The sequence below is a fragment of the Agelaius tricolor genome, unplaced genomic scaffold (assembly GCF_023055355.1).
Source record: "Agelaius tricolor isolate 1412-34295 unplaced genomic scaffold, bAgeTri1.0.p SCAF_4, whole genome shotgun sequence".
Taxonomy (NCBI): domain Eukaryota; kingdom Metazoa; phylum Chordata; class Aves; order Passeriformes; family Icteridae; genus Agelaius; species Agelaius tricolor.
In genome coordinates this window covers 49,448,257-49,469,273 of record NW_027269264.1, presented here as the reverse complement: position 1 = coordinate 49,469,273, position 21,017 = coordinate 49,448,257, and the positions used below count along the sequence as shown (strand labels likewise).

The window sequence follows — 21,017 nt, the reverse complement described above, 5'->3', positions numbered from 1 at the left end:
AGCTGGGGCACTCCAGTGCTCCCCATGTTTCCAGGATTCCATGGAGCGGGCACTGGGCAGACAGAGTTCTGTACAGCTGTGCCTTTGTCTGCATCCTGAATATGATGGACCCCAGTTAAAGGTGCCTCTGGGAGTCTCGTGTGCTCTTTGCAGGGTCACATCACATTCAAGCAACTCCCAGCCTTTGTTCTCCACTGGGAGATCCACCAGATGTGGGAGCAGCTGAGCTCCACATGAATTCCAGGCACTGGCACCAGCACAGTCACCTCTGTGCTGATGGATCTGGAGGCCATAAGGTGCCAAAAGTGTCCAAGATCTGTCTGAGATCCCCTCCTGGGATCACGGCTGATCCCCAGGATGATCTGCAGGTCTTAAAGGCACTGATTCCCAGGGGGAAGCTAACCTGGAAAGTTCTGATCACTAGAAATAAGCTGACCTGGAAGGCACTGATGACAGAGAGGATGCTGACTTGGAAGGTGCTGATTGCCAGTGGAGTGCTGGAGATGCCAGCCTGGAGATCCCAGGAGGATCTTAACCTGGAAGAGAGATGCCTGGGAGAATGCCAGTCTGGGAGGCACCAATCCCCAGGGGTTTGCTGATCTGAAAGGCACCATTTATCCAGAACATGATGCTTTTTCCCCTACTGCAGAGCACTTCTTTCAGCTCCCCACCTACACTGGGCAGCAGCTAGGCCAGGGTCCTCTCCAAGGGCTCAGGCTAGGGATCCACAGCCAGGATCCTCTCCAAGGGCTTGGGCCAGGGATCCACAGCCAGGATCCTCTCCAAGGGCTTGGGCTTGGGATCCACAGCCAGGATCCTCTCCAAGGGGTGGGCTAGGGATCCACAGCCAGGATCCTCTCCAAGGGGTGGGTTAGGGATCCACAGCCAGGATCCTCTCCAAGGGCTTGGGCTAGGGATCCACAGCCAGGATCCTCTCCAAGGGCTTGGGCCAGGGATCCACAGCCAGGATCCTCTCCAAGGGCTTGGGCTTGGGATCCACAGCCAGGATCCTCTCCAAGGGGTGGGCTAGGGATCCACAGCCAGGATCCTCTCCAAGGGATCTACAGCCAGGATCCTCTCCAAGGGCTTGGGCTAGGGATCCACGGCCAGGATCCTCTCCAAAGGCTTGGGCCAGGGATCCACAGCCAGGATCCTCTCCAAGGGCTCGGGCTAGGGATCCACACTCAGGCAGGCATCTATGGCTGGCGGCAAAGAGCCTGGCGAGCCGCCTGGGGGAAGCTGAACCAGCAGCACCTATTCCAATTTCCTTCTCCCCAGAGCTCCCAGCTGGGAGCCACTGCCCAGCTATGGGCAAGGGGGCGTGTGGCTCCCAGCTACTGCCAAAATAGCCACGAGCCCCGTCCTTCTGCAGGGGAGATACACAGACTCTGTTTTCCCACTAGATGGCAAACGTTGCCTTCAAAAACAGCCTTCGGATAAATCGTGTCCATCCCTCTGAGAGGAGGCTGGGAAAACGCTCAGGGAAAAGCCCTGGGGGTGACGGGCCTGAGGCTTCTTCAGCGTGGGGCTGGGGGTGGCAGGGACGCCGGCATGCTCCCCATCTTGCTTTTTCTGTTATTTCTGAAATGGCTGTCCTTTCCCACCTGCCTGGTTTCTCCCTGGTCCTGGAAGACCCACCCTTGCCCTATGCTGGTGGGACTGAGCACCCTGGGCGTGCAGGAGAAGCATCTGGTTAACCCTGGGTAGCACCTTGAACTTCCACAGCCAGAGAGAAAAGTCCAGGAGCTTTTCTGGGAATTAATTACGCTGTGGTTTGCAAACCAAATGAGTGTTCATTCCTCTCTGCAAGTGCCCAGGTCCACAGGCAAGCCATTATGCTGTGTGTAAATAAAGGAGGCAGGGATGAAGGCTGTGCATGGAGATGTGCACACTTGTCTGAGGTCTTCTACCAGCTCAGAAGTATTTCCAGACTTGTTCAAGTTTTAATTCACACCCAGATTTTTTCATGGTCTCTGTATTATCCTTATGCAGAAGTTTCCTGAGTGTTTGCTGCTGGCCCTGGCATTGATGCAATGTTGCTATGTGGTTAAACATGATGTGTCATAGCTGATGAAGGAGCTAACTGTGGATGGTAAATGTTTAATATGGACAAATCAAGCCAATTAGGGAATGTCAAGAGAAAAGTGTGTCATCTCAGCTGTGTCTGTCCTGTGTGGAGGAGAGGTTCTGTGGAAGGGTGAAACCCCTGCCACTGCGGGATCAGCAGCTCCTAACACCAGCCAAGTGTAAAGATGCTGCATGCAGATCTTCTTGCAGACCTCCAGTCCACCCTGTGGGTGCCTTCACCTGTTGGACAAGGACAGTTTTTTCAGAACAAGGCTTTGTTTCTGGAATGCAGACCTCTGGCTGGCTGGAGGGGATGGCAGCCATCTCCAGTGCCAAACTGGCAAATGAGAAGTAATAAATCATCTCACTTAAAACATTCCTTGTAGACCCCCAACAGGACTCTTGGTGGTTCACAGCATGCTGCCTGGTTTTGTGGCAAGCCTGTGGCCTGGTTTTGTGGCAAGCCTGTGGCTCAGCAGTGCTCAGAGAGGAGCACCATGGATTCCCAACAAAGGCAGCCCCTCACCAAGCATTAATTAAGTAATGGCAGCAGCTGTATTCCCTCCACAAAACACTGTGGAGCCCTGCTAATCACAGCTTCCTCTGCCCCCCTCTGCCTCAGGTTCCCCCTGGGCACATTGCTATCCTTTACACTTGGTTCCTTCAGGTGTCCTGGCCACTTCCTTTGGGAAGAGATCATTACCCCTTCTTCCACAAGGGCTGGCAACTCCCTCACAAGGCTATTTATAGTCACAGAGAAAGCTCTGGAAAATGAAAGGAATAATGTGTCTGGGGAATAGAAACTGAGGGAGCTGTTGGTAGCCAGTCAGCAGCCTGAGGCTCAGGGCAGCAGGCCAGGGAAGGATCGTGATGAGCCAAGCAGGTAGAAAGCCCTTCTGGCCCTTTCCAGCTGGGCTCCCTGCCAACCCTTGTGTTGGTATGTGCTGGTGGCTGGGGACAGCAGGGACAGCAGTGACCATGTGGATGGTGTGGGCTCTGGGGCAGCACCCCTGTGGCTCGAGGCCTCCCATCCCTTGGTGAAACTCACAGCCTCTGCAGGCAGCAGAGCAGAAGTTAAGCACAGGTGTGGCTGTTTCACTCCTGAAGCTGAGATTTGCCAGTCCAGGAGGATTTGACCTCTTGGCCTGAGGACACCAAGGAATGGATAAGTCCCCACATCTGGGGCTGTCATATCTTTGCCTTGATGTGTGCTTGATTCCAGCTTTCCAGTCCAGGTCCTGGGAGTGGTTCTGTCCCTTCCCTATAGGCTCAGGGTTCTGGGGGTGGCTTCCACCAAACAAATGCTTCCTGCCTCTGCATGGCATCTCTAACTGGTGACAGGCTGCCATGGGCTGCAGCCACCCTCCCACCCCCCAGTCTTACTTTAGGCCTCGTCTCAGACCCCTGGAGGCTGGGCCCTGTCAGGAGTGGTCTCAAGGCAACCAGGGGCTGAAGCAAACTGGGGGCCACGTTCTCTCCCATCTGCAGCAGGGTGACACCATCCATATCCCTCAGCTCGTGCTGCCTGGTGAGAAAATCTTCTAAGCATGGAGCTGGCAATGCTTCAGAAAACCTGGTAGAGCTGCACCAAGTAAGGACCTGCACCTCTCTCCCAGTGGCCTTGCCCAGGATTTTGGCACGATGTGGGGCACTGGTGGCAGACTCAAAGAGGCTGCAGGGGACTGTGGGGCTGGACATCCCCTTTGTGCTTGTTCAGATGCCCCAGCAGGTGATGGATGAGAGGCATGAGCAGGCCAGGTTAACCCTGGAAGGAGCTGGAGAAACACTTTTGCTGTGTGCAGAGCTGAGGGATGAGCCCTCCCCAGACCCTTGTGGCAGGGCAAAGGCAATAACCCACCATGGCACACCGAGAGCCCCAGCAGAATCATCACACAGAAACCAGCATCCAGGCCTGCACAGAGAGGAGCAAGGATGCTCCAGCTACATTTGCATTAAGAAATCAGCTCTGCCAAGGACTGCTTTCTGGTTGGGAATGTTGCCTGCCTTTGGGGTCAGGCTAGCTGACCTGGGCCAAAACCTGCTGGAAATGATGCTCAGAGTGTTCCAGCACAAGGGGACTTTGCTTCAGTTGCTGTCACCTGCGCAGCCCTGGTGCCCTGCAGTGGGCACTGCTCTGTCTTCAGGAGCACTGGGACAGTCAAGAAGGTCAGACTCTTGCCTGTAGCCTGGCTAAAGAGAGCTGCTGAGTTCAGGGCCCCCCTGGAAGGGCAGATGGAAGGAAGCACAGTACAATTTGTGTGCCACCATTGCTGGGAGGGCAGCCTGCTGCTGCCCAGCAGGAGGGGAACCCAGCAGAAACCAAAGCCTCAATTGGAGGAAAGAGGAAGAAGTCAACGCTGTTGGTGGCTCAGATCCTGCAGCGGGTTAGTGGCCTTCCCTTCCTGCGGGATTTTTGCTGTTTGCTTATTTTTATTATATCAGCGTAGGAGCCTGGCTCTGCTCCAGGGCCCAGTTCTGCAGAAAATAGCCTCTTTCTCTTCCTTTTTGCACCACAATCCTTTAAAAGCAGTGGTTACTAAGCTGTGGCCTGAGGATCCCTGGTGAAGACCTGACAGGTGATCTACAGACCTGCTTCACCTCTACAGTGCTCCTTGCTCTGCAGGGCTGGAAAACTATACAAGTGTTAGAACTGGGATCTGGAGGCCAGAGGAAGTATACTGATGCCTGAAAGGTCATGCTTTCATTTCTTCAGGAAGGCGTCACTTCAAAGATAAAAAGCAAAAAGGATCTGCCCTCTCTACTGGAACATCAGCTGCAAAGGGAAGCACAGGTTCCCTTTGCACAGGCTCCAGCACAGCCCGTGGTGACTGGTACTGTGATTCCCCTGGTGCAGTAATTCTGATACCCCTCCTCAAAGCACATCTTGGATCCAGAAAGTAAGAAAAGCCCCAAAAACAAGGAGATTAGTTGTCAGGGGGATGGGCAGCAGCTGAAACCTCATGAGGTGTGAGAAGGGGGTGCTGCCCCCCCAGCTGTGGGGTCTTGCTCCTGTCTCACCAAGGGAAGCCCATCCTCTTGGCATCTCTGGGATCTGGGCTGCTGCTGTCTTGTATCTCTCCTGTGCTCCTCATCTTTGCCAAGAACAGCAAGGAGACAACACAACTCCCCACTGCTCCTCTACTCATGGCTCAGGCCAGGAGACAAAGTACCTCTCCAAGCCACACAATCCATCAGCAGCAAAGGACAAATTACCGCTGGCAGTGCAAAAAGAGAGAGGACAAGACCAAGGTGTGGATCTTGCAAGTGTCTCTGCAAGGAAATGAACCTTCTCTGTAGCACTGTGAGTATTTACTGAAATAAATAAGGCTGTGTAATCTGCAGACTGTAAAAAGGGAGAAAGGAGCCAAGTCCTCCCTTTATCATTTAGATTTACCTTCACTTCTTTTTTCTCTGAAGACAGTTTCCAGGCTAAGTTTTTGTATCTTGTACCCAATAAAGATACAGAAAGCCCTTTAATCTACTGCTGTGTAATCAGCAGCTTATTTCACTGCAGAGGTAAATGGCACTGGTGTGAGACATTAGCTGTGCACAGCTCAGAGCTCTCTAGAAAACATCCCTGATTAGCTGGGAAGTATTCACTGGCATGCACCTGGGGCAGGCTGAGCAGCCTAGCCTTACCCCATCCCTGGCTGCAAACCAGGTGGCTCTCAGTGTCCTCACACAGGTACAGGGGGCCATGCACAGCCTTGTGACACCATCCAAGTACCCCAGGAGGGTGCCAGGAGGGATAAACCCAGCGAATGGCAGGATGGGATGTGCCTAGGGCTCTGATGTGATGTCAGCTCTGAACTGGCACTGGCTCACATGTACCAGCATGGGAACCTTGAGAAAGAGTAGCAGAGACTCACCAGGATGGAGATTTTGGCTTCTTCCCGTGCTCACTGTGTCCTGTGCAAGCTCTTTCACCATCAGCTATGGATATGTGTGGCTGTACCCCGTGCCCAGCTCCCACTGCTGCCTGCTGCCACTGCTGGTGCTGGGGGGAGTTTGGCAGATGCCTTCTCCTGGCTCTGTGTTTGTGTGAGAGGGGAGTTATGAGGGGCAAGGCTTGTGGAGCCATTCCAGCACCTCACAGACCCCTTGAGATGGGGTCTCTGGCAAAGACAAGCATTACCATGACCAAAGCAGGGCTCCCCTGGCCTGGAGGACTGTCAGTGTTTTCCTGTGATATTAGGACAGTAGGGAGGTAAAGAGAACGCTGGAGCATTTCCCATGGCCCTTGCCAGCAGTCAGCACTGTGGCTTCAGTTCCCACACACCAAAAGGAGCATCAGCACTCACATGCAGGATGTGCCAGCCTTGTGTGCCTCTCTCAAGGAGCTGTTACTCCTATAGGTGCTGTCCAGAAACTCAGACCTGCCCTAGACCCTAAAGCCCTCACAGTTTTATCTAAACAGACCAGGCATACAATGAATGGAAGAGTTATCTGCCACTCCTGTACACAGGGAAGGAGGAGGACACTGAGTGACACACAGAGACCATGGCAGGGCATGCTCCTCATCTTGCTTTTTCTGTTATTTCTGAAAAGGATGAGCCTATTGTTACTGAGGAGCAGAGCTGAGCAGTGTCATTCTCCCAAAACCCAGGTGCTCCTGGGCTCAGAGCTGCAGCTATGTCTGCCTGATAAGCTCTCTGACACTGGCAGGGAGCAATCTCTTCTGCCAGGGCTGCTCCTCCACACTGGGCCATGCTGGTGACAAGGGGCATTTTTCCCTCAGCATGACCACAAACCCTCTTGTCCCTTCAGAAATGGTGTTTGGGATGCAGCAACAGCAGCTGCAAGAAATTTAGAGGAAGGGCAGGCATCTGTCAGAGCAGCCTCTTACTTTGTGCTCATCTCTGAGTCCTTGTCATGCTCACCCCAAGCACCCCTGTCCACAGAAATCACTCTCATTTTCAATAAAAGAAACCAAAACAACCAACAAACAAACTGAATGAAACCCACAAACAGGAACTACAAAATACTTGAAATATGTTGGAGTGACCTGTCAGCATGTTTCAGTCAATAGTCAGCACAGATGTGGTCCAGGGTGCTGTTTCTCTACTGCAAGGAACTGGAACTACCCATCGGTTCCATTTGTGAGTTCACATAAAACCAGCCCAACCTCGTGCATCGTGTCCTGAGCCCTGCACTGCCCCTGGATGCCCTCAGGCAAAATTCTCTCCAGCTTTTTTATCCCTGCTTCCAGGTTCTGTGGGCCTCCAGGATGTGCTGCCACACACCCACAGCCTGGGCTGGCTCCATGTGACAGCTGGCCTTGGACTTTGCCTGCCTGAACAAAGACAAGAAGAGACCTGGGGGTGCCTTTGTCCTTCCCAGGGGGCAGCTGCCTTTTTCTGCTGGCTGGGATTTTTCAGGGTGTCAGGGACATTGGATTAAGCATTGCTAGAGCAGGGCAGAGAGCCAGCAGAGCTCTTGTTCCTGTAGCACAGGAGGTCAGAGGACCAGCACCCTCCATCCCGGACAGCACTCACAGCTCCTCTATCTGCAACCACTTCCTCAGGATGTGAGAAATGCTGGGTAGGAAAAGATCTTTTGGGGATGAAGGACAGGGAAGAACCTCTGCTGGTACCCCTCATCCAGCCCCCTGTAGGGTGAGGCGTGCCTCAGCAAGCACTTCACCCCTTTCTACTTGGAATGAGCAGCTGCCCCAGTACCCTGTGGGGCTTGTCAGAGGACACCAACAAGGAAGGTGAGAACAGGTTAATGAGCCTCTTTGATCATTCAGGAGAGTGGCAGTATTTACCCCTTACAAGAATAAAAGGATGTGAAAGGCATCACATGAAATTTCTCAGTGCAAGGGCTGAAGGAAACAATGCAAGAGCAGCAGTGCTGGGTCAGGAACGAGGCTCCCTCACTCTGTCTTTCTCGTCTCTTCTTTTCCGTCTCTTCTGTCTCAGTGGTAGCAGAGACCACTACCACGTACATAAGAGAAATCAGCAGACAGAGAGGAATCCAGAGTCATCCTTCCCTGCCAGCACCCATGAGGCACCAGTGCAGGAGCTTCCCCAGGTGGAGCTTGTGTGGGAACCTCATGCACCTACCTGTGGGGCACTTGTCCAACCCCTGGCTGTGCCCCACCCGTGCTGAGTTCAGTGGGTTATTAACAGAGAGTGTGAAAAGAGCACTGCTGATGTTTTTAAACTTTGACCTGAGCATTACAGGAATGCAGTAGAACAGGAGCCTTTGGGTTCAGGACCCTAGCAATGCTGCAGTGGGCTGTGCAGAGGATGTTTCTGATCAAATTTGAGTGGGAGTCCTGGGTCAGGCTCCCTGAAGAAGAAGGAGGCTTTAAAAGGCCTTTAAGGATTCCAGGGGATCAGTGCACTTCTAATGCTGCAGGGGTAGCTTTGTGAGAAGGGAGAGGAGCTCAGGGGTTCAGTGGCTTTCAATGCTGCCCAGTTTCTGATAGCTCCTTTCCAAAAGTTTAGGAGTTTGGCTAACACAATGCCTGTGCTTGGAGTGGGACGTATTTTCTTTTCTCATCCTTCTGACTGTTATCTTGATGACTCTCCCCTCTGTTTCCAGTAAGAAAGGATGCACAAGCAAGTCCTTCCTTAGCAGGGCATGGAGCCAGTCTGCCTTATCAGGCATAGAAGAGCCAGCCAGGGACTTCCCATTCCTTGCTGCTGTGCCCCTTTAGGAATACCAGCCTAGTACATCTTACACACTTCAGAAACTTCCCTAGCTCCCCCTGTGAACTCTCAGCAGTTCTGTCCCAGAAGACTTTAGCTTCATTTTATTTGATGGATTTTTCCTGTTCCTGATAAGCCTCTGCCTGGAAATCCTTGGACAGGGGTATCCCACAGGAAAAATGGGAAGGATTATGTTGTTCTGGAGTAGTACAGCCCCTTTGCTCCACAGGGAAGCTCTCAAAATCCCAGCCACTGTGGCCTTCTCCAGCAACCTTTGCAAGCAGCTGAGAAAAAGTCTCACTTTGGAATTCTGATCTTCTGCTCTTTGCCTGTGCTGTCCCTGACGGCCCAGGCAAGCTTGGCATGAAGCTGCAGACTCTCTTCACAACAGAGCTGTGCCCAGACTCCATCTCCTGGCTGTCAAAGAAAGCCCATTGTAGCAGCTCCGTATCAAATCCCTGCAGAATTGCCTGTCCTCCACATTGACACACACTGTCCAGAACAGGAGAACAGAAAGAGAAGGAGAAATGCTGAGCCGATTGAGGCTGTTAGGCTGTTCAGACTGGAAAGTACTGACCCAGAAGGCTTTTGTGTAAGTACAGCCAGACACAGTCAGCGAGGGGCAAGATCTGGACCAGGAGGAATTCTTTCCTGGAGTACACTGAAGAGGTTCTGGAAACAGAGAGGGCAATGACCCTCCTGAAGACCAACCAGAGTCCTTGTGAAAAAGCATCTCAGGGTCACAGGTCAACAGGGGTGAATGCCCTGTTGAAAGAAGTTGTTCCCTCCCTACCTTTGCCTGTCGGCAGCACGAGACTGCAACTTCAAAACTAGTGGTGCAAGTGAGGCAGAGCCCTCTGGAAAGCTGGAAGGTTCTGATCATCATGGACTTGTCCCAGCTGACAGCACGGCCCATGACGAATGGCCCCAGCGTGTTCCAGCACACCACAGCCCCCCAGCATTTACTTTAGACAGCTGCAGCACAAGGAAGACAAATGAGATCCAGAGAAACCCAACCTTCTGTTGGCCCCCTCCGTCTCTATTTTCATGTCTGTTTTCCCCTCCAAGGCCATGCATCTCCTTTGTTTAGGAGAGTGTCTGGCTTCTGATCTTGTTCCAGATGTTTTTTTTGCTTGAGTCTTTCCTTATTCTGCTAGAGCACTGAGCACAGGCACTTGAGGGCCTGCTTTGATTAGAGCTCCCTTGACTCCAATGATTCAGACCTTGCCCCAGCCCAAACCATGGCCTCTGCTTGGCACTACCCTGGGGCCAGGCAGCGCGCATCTCCTGCCAGCCAAACTCTCACAGCTGCCTCCCACTCCAAATCCTGGAATCATCGCAAGGGTGAGGATATACCATGAGGTGGAATGGTCTCCATCTCTCTGAGCTCTCCAGAGAGATAAAGGACCCTGCAAGGGCTTTCCCCTTGAGAAGAGCCTGAGCTGTGCCCTCGCTCCAAGCTGGGCTGAGCATGGAGATGCTGGCAATACACCCATCCACTCCACTGGAGCGTGTAGCAGCATGAAAGCTCTGCAGGAAGCCCAGCCCTGCAAGGACAGGTGGTCTGGGAAGTGTTTGGCAAGATGGGAACAGTGTGTTCTGCCAGCTAGCTCTCCAGCTTCAAACCAGCCTTTATTTATCCCTGAGCGAGGCTGCACAGCTGCTTTCAAAAGGCGTTTGATGCTAAACTCGTTGGCTTCACGTTCGCCCTGAAGAGCTCTTTTCTGTTATCTCTTTGGGTTGCTTCCCTTTTTTCCTCAAGCCCAAACTCAAATTTTGCTGGTGAAACAGAGCCAAGCCTGCCAAGGCCTTCATCAGGAGCACCCTAGCATGTGTCCCAGATGGTGACAACAAGAATGCTGGTTTTCACTGCTGATGGTTCACACTCCACTATGAGCACTGCACAGCCTGCTCCGCTTCAAAGGCACTTCTAATGGGAGAACACAAGATCTGTTTCCTTCAGTCTGGCGTGGCAAGCTCTCCCCAAGCTCCCAAGGCATATTCATCATTTGGGCACTAGGTCAGATCCTGGAATTGCATCCAGGGGCAAGGGTTTCCTGTGACCACAGGCAGCCTCACATCAAGCACCCAGCCAGTAAATGGGGACTTCAGAGTGTAACTCCATCCTCCCTTCTCCACCTTTCAGAGAGATTCCCAAAGTCATGGGAAGTGAAGGATTTCACATAGCCCTCAGAAGTATACCATGAGGCTGAGGAGGTCCACCTCACCCTCTAGAAACCTGGTAGGACAGTTTAACAAGGGGGAAAAAGGATTAGGAAGGACTGCCTGGGGTGGTCTAACCCATCCTGTGCTGAGCCAGAGCCAGCACTGCTTCCAGTTTTCTGACAAGCTCTGGTCTCACTGGAAAAGAGCACTTTCCAGCAATGGACATGCAGCATTTCTTCATCTTCTTCTTCCTGCTAAATGGAATTTCCCCCAAATCTGACCCCTGTGGTTTCTTGACTTATCAGAATTGGACTCAGTACTTCTTTTCACTTTCTCTTCACTATGTCCCTTTGTGCACTTGGAGACCATGTCATCCATTCCTGGAAGCAAGATTAAATCAAGTTCCTTCAGCCTGTTGTTTAAGGCCACATCATCCACACCTCTGATCAAACTCACCACTGTCCTCCACAACCCTCCCCAGTGGGTGCACACCTTTCCAGAGTCCAGCTGTCCCATCTGGGACCACACCTCCCAATGACACTGATTTTTATAATTCATGCCCTACAGGACCACTCATGAGTGATGTCCAAAATCCTCACTAAAGAAATCTCAGAGATAAATCAAGCAGCCACCCCTGCTGAAAGGAAGAGGACAGCAGCTGGATGCAGTCACAGCAAGCTGCAGCATGTGTACCCCTTTTCCTCATCCCAACACAACCCCCACTTCTCCTATTAGCACTGCACCAGCTGCTGAGCTGGGCTGGAGACCTGAGCACCTCTCGGTGTGAGGCTGACTCACAAATGGCTCTTTGTGGTGATTTTTTGCTTCAGTCTGCAGTAACTCATTTTTAAACACCAGCTCTACAGCACACAGGCATGCCAGAAGATGCTATTTTTTCCAACAAACCACCTGTGTTGGATTTTCTGGTAGCAAGGCTAATGAGTAGTTTAGCTGGAATCCAGATGAAGGTAGAGAGAGCATCCCTCCTACCATCCTCTGTCAAACTGCAAAATATCTGCTGCTCCAAGTGTCTGTAGTGGGATGGGGGGCAAAGCAGTGCAAACAGGACAGAGCCTGCCCACCTGAAGTGAGAAGGGCTGAGCTGAGTGAAGGGCTGAGCTGAGTGACAGCAGCTCCAGGACCTGCTGCCCTCCTGAATCCAGCTGAATGCCACAGGCTCAGCAAAGAGCCATTGCACAGGGCAGACACAGCCCTCAGAAACAGCTGGGTTCCAGCAGACATCATCCCTGCTTTCACCTCAGGGAGACAGTGAAACCCACAGCCCTATTGGTTCTGACACTGGGAATTCCCTGGGGCCGCTGTCCTTGTCAGGGTCAGAGGACAATGCAGTGGTGGGAAAGGAAGCCGAGCACTGTGAGAAGAGGCTGAATCTGTATCTGTATCCAGGACACTTCTGCTTTTGTTCTTTGCAGAGCAGTGGCTGTCATCCATCACCATAAACACACACTGGTGCCTTTCCAAAAGCTGTGTCAGCTAAATAAAAAGGTGGGAAACTATGTATTGCAGGTACTTTCAAGGAAAGCACTTTATTTATTTACCAAAGACCACCTCAGCAGCTCACATTTCTGGAGAATTGTCTCTCCCACAGAGAACAGAAAGTCACAGCTTGATAATTTAAACAGGATTAAGGAGCGTCCATGTAAACAGAGCTGTGGGCTTGCAGTCCACATCTCAGCAGAGAAGGGGCTTTCCCAACCATAACATCTGCAAGAAAGAAAATGTTGCTTTCTGTGGGAAAGTAGGGAAGAAGGAGATGTGTTTGGAGCAAGAAGCAACTAAAGGCTGCAGCAGGGAAACCTCCCAAGCCAGGAAGCTTGTGAACACCACACCTTGCAAATCTGCATTGATGCAGCACAGCTGGACAGGCACAGAATAGTCACAATGCCAGTAAAATACATCTAGAGCAGAAGAATCCAAGGAAACTAGGCAGAAACTGGGCAGCACGGGGCCAAGCAGACAGAGTGAGACACCAGGATTAGTGGTTTGTTCTTGTTAGATCTAAAGAAAGATTGCAGGAAAAGCCCCTGGGTGTGCCTTACTTAATCTTCTGGCTTTCCCTTTTCACCATAGGCTAGGAAAGATTTCTCATGCTTGTGGGTGTAATGCATCCCAGCCAGCCTCAGGCTGCACACCAGTTTCACAAATCCATGAGAACATCCAAAATCTTCTCATCTTTGCTTGCCCCATGGCTGTCCCTCTCATCCCAAGCAGAGCCTACCAGATCTTTGCTAGCCCCCTCCAAGCCCCATCCCTGCAATCTGAGCTGGTGGAGACCCCTCCCCTCAGTCTCAGTTCTTTTTGCCCTGTATCCAGGCCGTTCTGCTGTGGATGCAGAGCAACTGAGGAAAGAAGGGAGGATAGGTTTCCACCAGCCTTCCGTGGCTGGGCACACAGCTGGAGAGCAGAAAAAAGCCTTACCTGGAGGCACAGCTAAGCAAGAAAACAGGAGAGAGAGGTGGGGAGGGCCACGGAAATGGCACTAAGCCTGCTCTCACTGCCTACTGCCTGTTCAGGAGGGATGGGTAACAGGTATTTTCCAGAGCATTCTCTCAGCAGGTTAAGTCTTCTCTTCGCTTGCCCTCCTGGTTTTGTCTTTATGTCCAGTTTTTAGTGCTTCTGTGCATCTGAAGAAGATGGGTGCATCTGAGGGCAGAGAGGAAGGGTCCCCCTCCCTTTCCAAAGGGAGCCCTGGGACCTGGGCACAGTTGTGCCTGGCTCAGGGCTCAGCCCCCACTGCAATGAGCTGCAGTTTCTGCTGCTTCTAGAAACACAAAGCCAAGTCAAATCCTGTCCAGGCACAAGGGTCTCCATATAAAACAGCTTCTGGACTCAATTTGACTCCAGGAGCTCAGGGCAGGGCAAACACCCTGATTTCATGCTCCAGACCTTGGAGGTGCAGGGTAGGCAATGCCACCAGGGAGAGTTCAGCTGCAGGAGGAGCATGGCAGGAATGGCACCAGCTCCTTGTTGGAACCATGCAGCCTGGCTAAGAGTGCTGGCACCTTCCCACAGGACAAATCTCAGCAGGAAGTGTCCAGACAAGCAGCAGTGGTGATGACATGCTGGAAATGAGGGGGGAGCAAGCAGGGGCCTGAGGATAAGAGATGCCAGTTCTGGATCCTCTCCATCATCCACACATGTTGTTTAGGCAAGAGCAGACAGTACAATGGAACAAGACTAAAGGGGCTTTTCCTCACCTGGCTTCTCACCCTTCCCAGCCATCCACACATCCCATCTCCTCATATAAACCAACAGGTCCCCTGCCAGCTGGATCTGGCACCTGTGCCAAGGAAGAGCAGCCCCTTGCCTTGGCACCATGGGGTGGAAACCACCAGAATGGGGAACAACTGGCCCCTGCACTGGCAAATGGGCCCAGGGCATGTCCACACCTCCTGTCGACTCTCGTGCACCAGGGAGTCAGGTGAGGAAGCTGTGTGAAGGTTGTGAGAGGGGGAATAGCTTTTAGCGCCCGTGGTGCTGCTCACCTTGCCTGCAGGCCCATGTGGGGAGGATGCAGTTGGTCCCTCCCCAGTCACTCCAGGAGCAGCCTGTGCAGCACATGGGGGATGCTGGTGACAGGAAAAGCCCCTGTACACTCTCTCTTTGGAGGCAAGGGACAAAACCAGCTCCAGTAAACACCCTTCCTGGAAAGGATATTATGGCACCAAGGGAGACCAACATAGCATTTCCCTTGGTGCCCTGCTAGCAGAGAAGCAAATGGATGTTTTCCACCATGGAACCTTCAATCCTACCTCCCAGCTGGGTATGTCTGCACCAGGTCAGACCTTGAGACCGCAGCAGATTGTGCCTGCTGTGTCTGGTGCCCCTTGCACTCAGCCTGGGCACCATCCAAGACTGCTTTCACCACGCCAGGCAGACACACGAGTGCTTTCATGATCCCAGCTGTGAGTGCTGGCAGCCAGGGAGCGACCCAGTGCCTGCTCAGTTTGCTTGCACAGATGCAGCCTTGTCCTTTATCTCCTGCCTTGTGCACAGGAGAGCGGCTGTTCTGTCAGCTCCTTGTGAAAGCTTTGCAGCTACAGCACCTTGTTGCTCCACAACGTGTGAAATACAGGTCCCCAGGCTTGAATAAAGGGCTCCAAGGGATTCAGCCAATGCTCCAGAGCCAGAGAGATCCTTGCAGGTAACTCCTGAGCTGCTGAGGGTATGTCTGCATCATACTGCAATGGATTCTGGTCCTGCACCACCCACCCCCGAGGATGCAGTGAGGTTAGGAAAAGAGCAAGAAAAACATGTCTGGGGAGAAAAAAGCAAGAGGACTTTTTTACTAAAACTGGCTTTGGGCTGGGAACCAAGGTTTTTGACACAGCAGTGACTAGCTACTTTCCCTGAGGAAAGTGGCTGCTTCCTTCTAAAGAGATCATTGACATTTTGAATCAGAGAAACTCCTTCCCTGGTTTACTAAGCACTGAACCAATCTGGTTTTTGACAGATTTCCAAGAGGAGTTGGGCTCTGGCGTGGACAGAGAGGCTGCTGCAGGGCTGGAGGAGGGACAGGAGCCAGGAACTCATACGTGGTCCAGGACAGCATCTCTTCTTGTGCTCTCCTGGGGGGTGGGGGGCTAAGAGCAGCCTGCAGCCAGAGCTGGGACGTGGAGCACCATCCACTTGAGAACCACAGCAGGCAAGGAGCTAGCAGGGATCTGTGGTGTGCAGCTGCACTGCTCTGAGGAGAACACATTTACTGCTCCCAGGAGAGATGAGAACCCTGGGCTCTGCAACCGTGCTCTTAAGGGCTGCTTGGCTACAACATCCCTGAAACTCTCATGGAAATGGATTAACCTGCTTCCAAGAGATCAGTGTAAGCCCCTTCTCCCTCATTTTCCCTGGTCCAGGACACTGTTCTCCTTGTCCTGGGAGCCTGCAGCCAAGGACGAATCTAATCCACCCCAGGCTAAGCCCCTCTGGCAGTCCCTGCCCTTCACAGGGACCTGCTCCAGCTGCAGCAGCTCAGCCTCAGAGCAGATCCATGCCAAGCATCCTCCCCCTCCCCAGCCACGGCCCCCTCGCAGGTCACTGAGCGAGCAGCAGGAAGGCTTCTGTCCAAGCCAGCACCAGTTATCCTCATTTCCCACTCACACTGTTTATCTTGGCCCCTCTTCCCATACCAGCCTTCCTTCTCTTCCTCCTTCTGCCCAGGATTGAATTGCTGAGGCTGTCACTGTAGTTAATGGTCTGGGACAGAGCTGGTGCTGCCTGAGAGTCACACTCAGAGACATCTGAGCCCGAGGCACTGTGTGTGCACATACCAGGGAGGGGCACCCGGAGGGGAGAACACCTGGAAGAGAAACCAGCCACCAGCTGAGTGAGGCAAGCGACCAGGGGAGAAGAAGGGACAGGATTAAGCCTGGGCTCAAGAGGTGTCAGCACAAAGCCTTCAGGTACCTGGGCACAGCCTGGCTTGGACAGCCCAGCCACTGCATCACTGTGGATGGCATCCCCTGAGGGGTGTTTCCCTTGCCCTCAGGAACAGTCCTGGGCCATTTCATTCCCAACCTGTGCCTAGGCATGCTGGTTAGCACCAAACCTGACTAACTGAATGATGCAGACAGTCACAGCAGGGCTTGGGAGGAGAGGATGGTGCCTGCCTGTTGAACACACAAAGCTTCAGCTGGACAGAACAGTTTTGTTCAGACATCGCATGGCCTGGGCAAAAGGGGACAAAAGGACACTTTGAGACAGCAAGACCTTATTCAGATTGCACAGGAGACCTGAGGCTCAGGAGGAAAAGGGCCACAAACTCTCAGCTTACTGTCGATGAGTGGCAGGAGCTGGGGAGCCGCCATCTGTGCCTTATCCATGGGTGTGCCCAGGAAAGGTGTCTTCAGCAGCCTCCATTGCCCCAAAAGCTTATCCTCCCACTCATCTGCACCCCAGCAGCCAGCAAGTGCTGACCTGCCAGAGGAATCAACCACACTGTGCCTCAGTTTCTCTTTACTGCAAGGACAAACCTCCTGTTCCTGCAGCACTTCCTCCATGTCCTCTGCCCCTGTGGAAGCTGAGAGCTGGGGAGATCCAACCCAGCATCTACACAGGCAGGACTGAAGTGTTTGGGGCTGGATGGTGCAACACTGGCATGCTCCCTCCTACCCCATCCCTGCACACCCACAGCCTGGCTGAGCAGTGCAGAGCAGGGTGCCTGTTTTCCACAGTGCTGAGGGACTCCCAGGAGAGACCTGCAACCCATCTGCTGTGTCCCTCATCCCTAGGAACCCTCCTTCTCCTGCCTCCTCCCCATACCCCAGCATAGCCCCCTTGCCTGTGCAGCACAGTAGGCAGTGCTGCCTGCTCACCACACACTCCACGCTGGCTTTCAGGCTCAAACATGAGACACGACAACTACCTGCTGGCTTTTCTTTTTATTTAATAGAATCACTGCACAATAAAAAAAATTAAAAAGAGAGTAAAGAAGAGGCATACACATGGAATTGTTGCAATGAACAGATCTAGCAGCAAATAACCTGAGAGCAGCACAACCTCCAGGCGTGGGCATGGGGCAGGGCTGGACAGTGGTGTCAGGCTGAGGGACTGAGAAAAGGTACAATATCCCCAAGGAGAGCAAGGGCTAAGAGCCACATCTCTGCCTGCTCCACATTAGTGGCTCTATTTCTACCCTTGCAAGGAAGGGCAGGAGGGAAACAGTGCAGGGAATTCAGGAGTGAGAGAGGAACAACATCAGCTACACATTTTCTGAGGGCATCTGGGTTGTGCTTGGCAAGGACCAGTACAATGTATGGCCCTTATCTGGAACATTTCCATCACTCCCCTCCAGCCCCACACTGTTCTCTGCTGGCAGCCCTTCCCAGGGATGCAGGAGGACTCTAGGTTGGGGCTGGCAATGGAAACCACAGGGATCAGACTATGGCTGGAGCTCACAACTGCTGTATTGATGGGAAGCCTGGGAGTCCCCAGCTCGCCTCACAGACCAGTCCATCAAACAGCTTCCAGGCTGCAAAGGTGATGGAGTGCAGCAGCCCCTGGCTCAGCCTGACACAGGCTGGTGGGTCACATTGGAGGCAGAGGGAAAAGGACAGAGCAGACAGGGCTCTGCCCTGTCCCACACACTGGCATGAGTCTCAGGGAGGGTCAGCCCTGAGGTTGGAGATGAAAGCAGGTTGGCTCTGTTAGCATCAGATACACAGGTGGGAGATGGTCCCCTCCAGCTGTTGGGACAAGCCATGGCTTCTTCAGGACCTACTTGCCCTGTGGTTTGCCCTAGGGAAATGAAAAACCCAACTGATACTAGTGTTCTCCTTGGGCTAATAGCTTCTCCAGGGTCCCTTCCTCTGCTGGACAAGCCATGGTAGTGATGGACCCATCAGGGCTTGTAAAGCACCGACCAAGCTCATCATAAGCCCTCTCCATGGAGATGCACAAGCAGCAGACTCCAAGCTTACAGGGCAGAAGTGAGAAGGGATTTTGCTCCCGGTGCCATTTGCCATGGCACACACCAGGCTCAGACAAGAGCGAACTGGGTAGACAAAAATCCCAGGGCTGCATTTATTTGGGGCGGAAGAGGGACTACCAAGGAGGCAGACTAGTCCCAGCTGGAGGCAGGAGGGATGGAGACCAAGACAAATTATCCATGCCTTGGTAGAACACAGCCCTGCTCTTCCCAGCAGCCCAGTCACAATGGGAAAAGCCTGTCTGGCAGTGGATAAACCCACCCCCTGGGCTGGGAACAGGGATGGTTCTTACACTCTTGGCAGAGTTGGCATCCAGGCTCTCTTGGAGACGAATCACCCATGGGGAATGGAGGGGTGCACAGAGGCGCTTGCCCTTTGTGGTGATGAATCTGCCAGGCCCATGAGGGGAAAAAACCAAGATGTAGTGACTGGCACTCCATGGATGCCCAAAAACACCTCAAGCTCTCACCCACTCCCCACCTCAGTGCCCTCCCCCATCTCTGCCTGTAGATGACTTTCTTCCCTGGCTTTTGTCCCCTCTCACTGTGCCTCTGGATCTCCAGGATCTCTTCTCCAGCTCTCCCTATTCCTTCACCCTCAAATCCCGCTCAACATCCCTCTGCCATCCTGCTCTGCTTTCCACCCTGCCTGTGCAAAGTCCATCCCTTGGCCATCGCAAGTGCCTCAGCCATCAGCACTTTGGGCTCTTACACGGCAGCAGGGATGTCACAGCCGTCCTGCACCAGCTGGAGCCAGTAATCCTTGACGATCCGCCGCGGGATGGGCGCCTCGCTCGTCCGCAGGCAGCAGTCGAGGACGTTGTTGCCGCCGTGCACTGGAGGAGGAACACACCGAGCAGGCTGTGCCCAGCTGAGCCTCTCCCAGAGGAGAGACAGGGCTGTGGCAGGACGGTGCCTGCAGGAATGCTGTCACACACCGCCCTGCCCGGGCACACAGGCACCTTTGTTGAGTGCTTTATTGCGCTCACACCCCAGTGCTGAGAGCCCTTTACCTCCTTCCCACGGAAAGCAAAGGAGATGGGGAAGAGTAAACAGGCAGAAGGCAACCCACCTGCACCCCAGCTAGCAAGAAAGGACACAGGGGTCTTTATTTACCCCGCTTCAGGGTGCTGCAATACAAACACGCATTTCTGAGGGGTTGGGGATGATTTCAGTTTTATTTACTGAAGCAATCACAGCTTTGGCAGCTACCCCACCACCAGCCCACCCCACACAGATCATCCCTGTGACAGCTGAAGGACATACCTGTCTGCTTCTCTGCAGGGAAGGAGATCCAGAGTCACCCTCCCAGAAAATCCTGTGCTCACTGTTAACACCTGACAAGGCTGGCAGCACCCATGGACATCTGTACCCTCAGCAGCAACGTGTGGTGGTGCAACACCACAAAACATCTGGACCCCCCCAGCTCCCCACCACATGTAGAGGTTCTGATGTCACCCACCCAGATAGCTGTGACCTGTGCAAATGCCACATCCAGCACCAACAGCCTCTCAAACATCAGCCCTGCCCTAACAGACACCCTCCCTTTTGCTCCCAGCCCTGCCACCTGCCTCCAGGCTGCCCTACACCACAGGGCGACAGGAATGTCACCTCGGTGGTGTACTGGGGAGAATGGCACCAAGACAATCCCAGCCCAATGCATGCAAGCTGGGCTAGGGCACTGGGAGGCAGGATTGCACCATGGCCCTTTCCCAAAAGGGGAGGCAGGATTGCACCATGGCCCTTTCCCAAACACACCTTCCCAGCCCCAGAGCCCTGCAGGCTCCTGTCTGGACTTTGGGCAGGACTAAGTCCCTGTGGACAGGTTACAAGAAGAGGACACAGGAGGGCTGAGAGGAAGCGGCAGCCATTGTCCCTCTAAAAGTCTGCTGGAAACGCAAAAGAGAGAAGAAACAGAATCCTCTAATTTCCCCAGGAAAGGCAGCCTGAGAGGTCCCATCTTACCATCCAGGATATGTCCCAGCAACAGGAGACTGAAGCAGAGAAGATGCAGCTGCTGCATTTTGCTGCTAAGCTGGCAGAGGATGGGCTGGAGGCAATGGAGCTCCAGGCAGGAGAGGTGAGCTCTGCTCAGCTTCCCTGGGCCCTGCTGCTGCTGCTCTCCACTGCTTATATACCCTGCAGCACATGGCTTTCACTTTCTTTTAAAGGCTGGGACATTGTAAAAAGGAATTACAACAGGCTGGATTTAATTGTTGAGCAGTTCCCGACTATTCCAGCAGCTGATTCCCTGCAGCCAGCTGTTCTGGGATCCTATAGCCAAAAACTCCCTTGCCCTCTTCTGCCAGCACTCAGGCCATAGATGTTGCTGGGAAGGACCAGGCAGCTCCAAGGTCCTTTTACCTTGTGAAAGCACCCCAGGGTCCTGGGATAGCACTTGGGGGGCTCTCACCCCACACATTTCCCAGTCTCTTCTCTGAGACATCTCTGGGACATTCACAATAAATATCATGTAGTCTTAACCCTCTGATGCTGTGGGGGGTAGAACTTGCCTCAACTCAATTTTTGGGGTATATGTTGGTACTGGGGTGATGTCTGTCTCCCCCCCAGAGTCTCCCAGGCTGGTTGCTGAAGCCTGCCTTTCCCCCCCTGCCCTCCCCAGTGCCTTCATGGGGGCATATCCAAAGCTGGCAGAGAGAGGAGAGCGCACTCCAGGACCA

The 21,017-nt window shown here is 53.2% G+C and overlaps 1 protein-coding gene across 1 annotated transcript; it reads right to left on the bottom strand.

Moving 5' to 3' along the window:
* Positions 1-1,092: 1,092 nt before the first annotated feature.
* On the bottom strand, positions 1,093-20,359 carry LOC139589454 (C-C motif chemokine 19-like). The gene is made up of 4 exons (XM_071425921.1): positions 20,302-20,359; positions 19,049-19,172; positions 18,630-18,726; positions 1,093-1,170 (listed from the first exon to the last, which is right to left on the bottom strand). The coding sequence occupies exons 1-4, from the start codon at positions 20,357-20,359 to the stop codon at positions 1,093-1,095; spliced, it is 357 nt and encodes a 118-aa protein (XP_071282022.1).
* Between the last annotated feature and the right edge of the window lie 658 nt (positions 20,360-21,017).